The 7500-nt window shown below is 40.8% G+C and overlaps 1 protein-coding gene across 5 annotated transcripts in view; it reads right to left on the bottom strand.

Moving 5' to 3' along the window:
• The window catches only part of LOC138000490 (von Willebrand factor D and EGF domain-containing protein-like), a 166008-nt gene that overhangs the window by 11582 nt on the left and 146926 nt on the right, over positions 1 to 7500 (bottom strand). For all 5 annotated transcript variants that reach the window (XM_068846948.1, XM_068846949.1, XM_068846946.1 and 2 more), the window contains exons 19-21: positions 4625 to 4738; positions 4139 to 4252; positions 3562 to 3675 (exon numbers count right to left, since the gene is read on the bottom strand). In XM_068846948.1, coding sequence (XP_068703049.1) covers positions 3562 to 3675; positions 4139 to 4252; positions 4625 to 4738 — 342 coding nt within the window. The remainder of the gene's footprint in view (positions 1 to 3561; positions 3676 to 4138; positions 4253 to 4624; positions 4739 to 7500) is intronic.

Genomic DNA, 7500 nt, shown 5'->3' with positions numbered 1-7500 from the left:
TCTTCTCCAAGGGAACCTTCGGTACGGAACCCTTGTTAACTGTCTTCTGACATACATCGCAGGACTTGCAATAACGAGTCACGTCCCCTTGAATGCCTGGTCAGTAGAACGCGCTTTGAATCTTATCAGTCGTTTTCTTTATTCCCATGTGACCTCCCATGATCGATCCGTGCGCTAGTTCCATTATTCGACTTCTCAGCTGCACAGGAACCATAACCTGCTTCAGGCGTTTTCCTCCGTTCACATAAGGGTGCTTGTAGACGCGGTACAGAACTCCACCTTTCACTTCAAATGAAGTCTCAGCCTGGCCTCTCACAACTACGTCATCTTTCTCCCAAAATTTCTGTAGGCTCTCGTCATCACGCTGCATTTGCTTGAGCTTTTCTCTATCAACTACAGGACTTTCTTTGGTATCTGGTACCTTCAACGGAATATGTTCTCCAGCTTTCTTAGCTCGACTTCTCGTTGTTACAGCACAAGCTTCTTGTACAGGAACTTGCCAGCTTGGGTCTGGGTCGTCAGCGGCTCTCGCGCCTGGTACATTACCAATAATTAAATCATAAACAGCATCGGGAAGACACTGCGCTTCCACTTGGCTCTTGAGATAAGGTGTATCAACATCAATCTTTGCGATGGGAACTTTCCTTGCGGTATTGTCAATGAGCAGCATAACATTAAATTCGCCAGTAAACTGATCCTCAGCCACAAGGTCCCTCTTTACTACAATTCCACTACAACCAGTATCTCTCAGGACATCAACAGGATTCTCTCCAACTCTACCTTTCACGACAGGCATTTTACTTCTCACTCCAGTCAACGGTTCAACACAAGCGCTACTCAACAATAGAATCTTCTTACCACAGGCTAACAGCAGCTTAATACAGGCCTTAACTTCTTCATCAGTAGGTTTATCCTCAGGTGGTTGAACTAGACAACTGGCACTCACTTGACCACGCTGCACAGGGTTACCATCCTTACTTTGTCCTCCTGATCTGCGTCCACCTGATCGACAGTTTCTAGCTTCGTGTCCCTGCTTGCCACATAGGAAACACTTTCTTGTTAGTGTTGGGCAGTTGACGGCTTTATGACCTCGGGTGTTGCACTTAAAGCAATGCAGAGCCGGTGGATTAATCTGCATGTTCTTGGCCTCTTCCCTCTCAGGCTGCACTGTTGGCTTTCTGCTCGCTGAGCTGAAGAAGTGTTTACCATGAGCCTCCAAGTACTGGTCAGCGATCTTCGCAATCTTTGCCAGGGTCTCAGGTGCCCTTTCTCGCAGGTGAATTGCCAAATCCTTAGGGCAAGAGTCAATAAATTGTTCTTTCACGATCAAGTCCTTAAGACCATCAAAGGATTGCGCAGTATCCGAAAGCTCTAGCCAGCGTAACAGGTATCTGTCCAGTCGCACAATAAACTGCTCCGGACTTTGGTCAACTTCTGGTTTGGATGCTCTAAATTTTCGACGATAGCCGTCTTCGGTAAGGTCATATCTCTTCATTAACGCAATCATTACGCTGTCATAATCCTTAGCTGCGTCCTCCGATAGACGTGAATACACTTCTAGTGCCCGTCCAGACAACAGAGCACTGAGCTTCGATCCGCATTCATCTTTTTTCCACTTAGCTGTCTCGGCAAATCTCTCGAACCTCTGCAAATACGCGTCCAAATCGTCTTTGCCGTCAACAAACGAGGGGAGTTTAGGTGCCTTAGCCCGATCCTCTCTCTCTTCAGGACGTCCGGCAGCATTCTCCAAAGCCAAACGTGCAATCTCCAGCTCATGTTCTCTTTTTGCCGCTTCAATAGCCTCTTTCTGTTTCAACAGCTCAGCTTCCATCTCCAATTTTCTTAGTTCGCGTTCTTGTCGCCTGGTTTCTCTCTCTTCGTCTTCTCTTCTGCGCCTTTCCTCTTTCTCTTCCTCTTCCTTTCTTTTATCCTCATCTAGCATTCGACGTCTCTCTTCTTTTTCTTCCTGTTCCCTTCTTCGTTCTTCTTCAAATTGTCTGCGTTTCTCTTCTCTTTCTTCCTCTTCCCTTCTTCTTTCCTGTTTTAGTTGTCTGCGTTTTTCTTCTTTTTCTTCCTCTTCCCTCACAAACTCGAGAAGCTTTTCTCCTTGCAATCCGAATTCTTTCCACATCTGCAAAAGCTTTTCCATTTCCATAGCAGTATTTCACAGCAAAAACACAATATACTCTCTTGCACAGTTCTTCTTACTTTTTCTGTAACTCCTTCTTGAATTGTCCTTTGCTGGTTTCTGTAGTCAGCAAACAAATGAATTCCTCTCCCGGACAGGCCCCCAATGTTACGAGTTCGAATGTTTTGAGGAAAGGTAGCTTGCAAACTAAACTGAACGCAGGGTTGTCGGAACAACAACAAGAAGATTTATTCCAAAAATGAACGTAGTTTCCACGAAGTAAAACTCTAAATAACTCGTACTCGACAAACTTACACGGCCTCCGCCAACTTGAGTAAACACAGCTTCTGTCACACTTGACTAAACACGGCCAACGCCAACTCTCTTCGCTTGTGAAAAACTTGTTAAAAAAAACACTCCGCTTGGACTCGTCTACTTATATACTCTGACAATAAACTTCTAGAACTTTCTAAAATAGTAATCAATCTAATTATAGAAAGATTACAAACACACCGATTTAGAAACGCTTACGTACAAACCTAAAAATAAACAAACTACGAACTCTCGCGAAGCTTCTAGAAAGTAACGCTAGTCACGCAATGCTATTTTTCGTAACAAGCGTGAATTCACTCCGAACATTTTTTTCCTCTGTTCATTATCCACTTCAACTTTGAAGCTCTTCCCGTAGGATAAACGTCACCTTAGAGCCCATGATTCTTTTGGTCAGCAGGCTTTGCCGATTTGTGGTGGAAACGCAAAAAAAAAAAAACTGGCTGAAAACTCAACTCTGGCCGCCGTGCCTTCGGCCAGAGTAACACGTATCCTAAACCATTCTACATATATCTTCCTGTTTGATTTATCTTAAGCTAGTTAGTAAGCTAAAAGGCAACTTGCCGGGCATTTGTTTCACGTCGCGCTTTCTATAATCATCGCTCAATTTAACAAATTGGGTGGATTTCGAAATCCGGCGACAAAGTCTACATTTTAAGCAAACAGGATAATTAATATAAGCTATATCAAGTTCAAAGATCATCATTTAGAACGATTATTAAAACATCAACCAGAACGATTGTTAAAAAGCAGCACAAGTTTGCAAGATTGAAACCTTTCAATTTGTTTGTCGATTTGTTTCAAAAGTTGAAATCCTTGAGATTTCTTTTTGACAAGAGAAAATTAATGAATGTTCATCCACAAGCCTTTCATTCAGTTATCTATTAACCCATGGTTAAATGGCGCGGAATCCATCAATGAATTACTGAATTAAGCAACCCTATCAATCTAAAGATCGATCGATCAATTTTTTAGATCAGATGATCATGAGATGATAATCAGATGATGATCATGATCATGATGACGATCAGATAGGTCCTTTGGACCCTATTTCTCTGAAGCAACAGAGTTAGTTTCCCTTGAAAACTTAAGGTAAGCCTCACCTATTTCGCACCGAACTCCAGTATATCCCTCCATGCAGCTGCACGAGTAATTGTTCACACCATCTACACACGATCCATTGTTTGCGCATGTGTGATCGTCGCAGTCGTCAATATCTGAAAGACGAAAAAACTCAAGTTTTCCTCTTCAGTCGTCTTTTTTCTCTTCCTCCTTTGGCTTTTGCCTTTATCTTCGCCTTCGCCCTAAACTTAAATTTTAGTTCTGGTTTCGGATATATCATAATTGCTATCATTATAGTCATTGTTATCATTTCAGTCGCGGTGTCGCAACAATAGTCAGACTTTTTTCCTGCACCTGTTTCACACAGGACTCCAGTATATCCAGCTCGGCACGAACAGGTAAAGTTACTTGTTCCATCTTCGCATGATGCACCATTCTTGCAAGTAACATTAAAGCAATCATCGATATCAGAAATGAATTCAAATTATACGACTGTCTGAGCAGCTTGAGCCATTCTCAACCAGTTAAATTTTAGTTCTGGTTTCAGACATATCATCATGGTCATTTTAAACACTTCTGTCGTGGTGTTGTAACAATAGTCACAAGATTTTTCTTTACCTGTTTCACACAGGACTCCCGTATATCCAGCTCGGCAAGAGCACGTAAAGTTATTTATTCCATCTTCGCATGATGCACCATTCTCGCAAGTAACATTAAAGCAATCATCGATATCTGAAAGAAACACAAATTACATCCGACCCTGGCCATCTTTTTCCATAATTTCAACCAAGTTTGGAGCTGGCTGAAGAGTTGTTCAACCATAGCAACCACAAGTTTTTTTTCTCTTACGAAACACGAAACTGAAACGTGAAGCATAATAGAACAAGCCAGACGTTTATCCTTTCTACTAGTCAGAGCACGCGACAGCAATTGCTTTTTAATCCTAAAAATTACGATGGGGATGATGATGATGATCAAAGCATGAAGCATGAAGCATGAGATGCGAGCGGGAAAGAACTGCGAGTTATTGGATTCAGTTTTATTCGTGATTGTTGCAAGATTGTTATATCACATTCAAATTTCCTGTAAGGAACTTTCACTCACTCGTCTCGCAGCGTTTTCCAGTAAATCCCGTTAAACATTTACACGAGAAATTGTTTACATCATCAACACAAGATCCACCGTTGAGGCAGGGGCTACTAACACAGTCATCAATATCTGAAAAGAAAAATAAAGAGAAATCAAGTCAGAAATAGTCACATATTTCAATTAATCACTCTTTATTTGCATGTCTAGGCGTTCTAGCGCCTTTTGCCGCTAACTGGGGACACATTGAGGCCAGGGGCTCGTTTCTCGAAAGTCCGGAAACTTTACGGGTGTCACAATTCCCTTTGTATCTCGAGAACAGAGAGGATTTAAGTCGTCAAACTTCACAGTCACGTTTCTTTTATCTCGCTTGAAAACATGCTAAAAGATTGGCTTTCCAAAACAAGCAAATTGCTTTTTGGGACTTTCGAGAAAAGGCTCCCCAGACCACAACATCGGGAAGTGTGTCCTCTGCTCTTATCGAATATTGTGTGGGATATTAAACGTCCCACAGAATTCATGAACAAGGGTTTTGAGACCGGCCCTTCGATTTATCGTCCTTATCCCAGAAGAGCTGAGAGTATACCTATTTGCAGATATGTGGCAAAGGAAACACTTTCTCTTGAAACTGAGTGTTGGTGCGGCCGGACCTCCCGCACGCTGGTCCAATGCTCAACCAACTTCTGAGCCAAGTGAACCCTTCAGGCAGTCCCAGATAAGTTGCGGATAATTTTTATTATAACATAACAATTAGAAGAGAATGCCAATTCCTAGAGTAACTTTTTCTTTTTGTTTGAACTATGGTAGGGAATACGGGAAAGGCACATGGGTCGAAATTGGCAGTATAGCAAGGACAACGCCATGGGTAACAAAAATATTACCCAAACCCAAGAGTTTGGTTGATGTTGTAAAATTTTGGCCAAGAAGCTCATGACTGTATTGATACGAAGAACAATAAAGATAGGAAATGAGACAGATCTGAAAAACGATTGCGCATGCGCTAGATAGGGAGGCCAAATCATGCAAATGAACGCAAAGTGTGCATTTCGATCGTTTGATCTCGTCTTCTGCCAGTGTCACTTTATAACTCTTGACGGTGTGAATTTTGGAAGTGAGATCATGATGATTTACTTTAAGGAGACACATCAGATCTGTGTAACATATTTGTGTGGAATTTTTGGGCCATGAGATTCAAACCCAGTTAAATTGTTTGGGAATATATGCGCTGCAGAAACTAACGGAGGGTGAGTGTTCCATATTTGTTTTTGAAGCATGAAGTGTTCACAATACTTGGTGAAGTTTGCACACTAGGGTATTGCCCATGCAATCTCTACAGTTTTCATCAGCGAGATAATTTGGGCAGTGTTTTCTGAAATCACCTTTTCAATCAATCATATTTACAATGCGTTAATTAAACGTAACATATACTAAGAGCATTATTTGAAAGTTGTCAACCTCCTCCTTGAACCAAGGCAGCAGTTCATTTAGAGTACTGCCACTCTGCAATAGCCACTTAACCTCCTGACTGCCCCCATAAAGGCAGCTGTCTAAAAGAAAACACCTTGTCAACTTGTGAAGTTGGAATGAACACAAGTACTGGCCAGGACTACATAGTAAATATTGAAGTTCTTTGTCCCAGTCTCAGGGCATTTCTTCAATGAAAAGGTAAATTGGTTGCAAGACTGGCCTCTGAGATTACACTGAGAAGAAGTTCTAGTTGCACATTAGTGTGATCAATAACATTATTTATTGCCATAGTGAGGCTTGATTACAGAATCATAAATACTTGCCCACCAAAATACCCTGTCCAATCAACTGATACACCCATGTTCGGGAGACTGTTGGTCTGTTAATTAATGGAACATCCATATAAAGGGAAAAGAACAATTTGCTAAATAAAAATGCAATGTCCAGGCCCTGCTTCCTGTTAATCCTAGGAATATTGACTCGGATACACCGCTTGAAAGTGGCATCCGAGCGACTTACTTGTAGTCTACATGTAGGTTCCACAATCTCCAAATAATAATGATTTATCGTTATTGTAATAATGCAACACACTTGGTGTCAACATCTATGTCAAAAATTGGAAGATGGTATTTTGCTTTCCCCCTTGACTGGCCATTATTTGCAAATCTGTGTTCAAACCAACGTCCAAGGCATGCAAAATTATGGTTAGACTCAAATCTAAGAACATGTGTTTAGGCGAACAGTTGAAGGTCATTGGTTTATGTATGGTTTATAGTATGTTTATATGGTTAGCTCATCATGTTTTCTTTGTCTTGGTTGTGTAATAAGAATGAATTTTTGTACTAATTTTTACAGCCCCCATAAAAACTGACATGTGTAGTTTCCTGTGTCTAGGAAAATAATAATATTATTATGATATTGTATGTTGTAGCATTGTAATATGCATCTCATGGACAATAACATTCATTTTCGTTTTTTGTCCTTAGGGAGATGGACCCACCTGGTATTATTTGGGGCAGTTTTGTGAAATATTAGCTTTAAAAGGAGCGAGAAGAAATTCAGCCTTTTTTTTCTCAGCAATAAACCACAATAATCTTATTGAGTTCACTTTGTCCATGTTGGTAGTGTGCAACAAAGGACTGGATAAAGTCACTGAGAAATCCAGACAATGCTGTTAAGTTTTAACCAGTTTCTTTAGTGCTCTTCACATTGTCAAACTTTTCAGTTTCTTCTTAGAACTGAATACCAGTCCTTAACTGTTTTTCAGTTATGAACTTTTTGGACCAGCCGAGAACTTTAAGATGCCACTTGTGAAAAAAAAAAAAAAAACCATTAGTGACATTTCTTGATCAGGTTAGGATCTGATAAATGTTTATTTTAAAAGGCAAGCAAATCAAGGGGCAAATTAATTTTCTCTGAACTGTTTA

The sequence above is a fragment of the Montipora foliosa genome, chromosome 4 (assembly GCF_036669935.1).
Source record: "Montipora foliosa isolate CH-2021 chromosome 4, ASM3666993v2, whole genome shotgun sequence".
NCBI classification, from domain to species: Eukaryota; Metazoa; Cnidaria; class Anthozoa; order Scleractinia; family Acroporidae; genus Montipora; species Montipora foliosa.
This window is presented reverse-complemented; position numbering and strand designations above follow the sequence as displayed.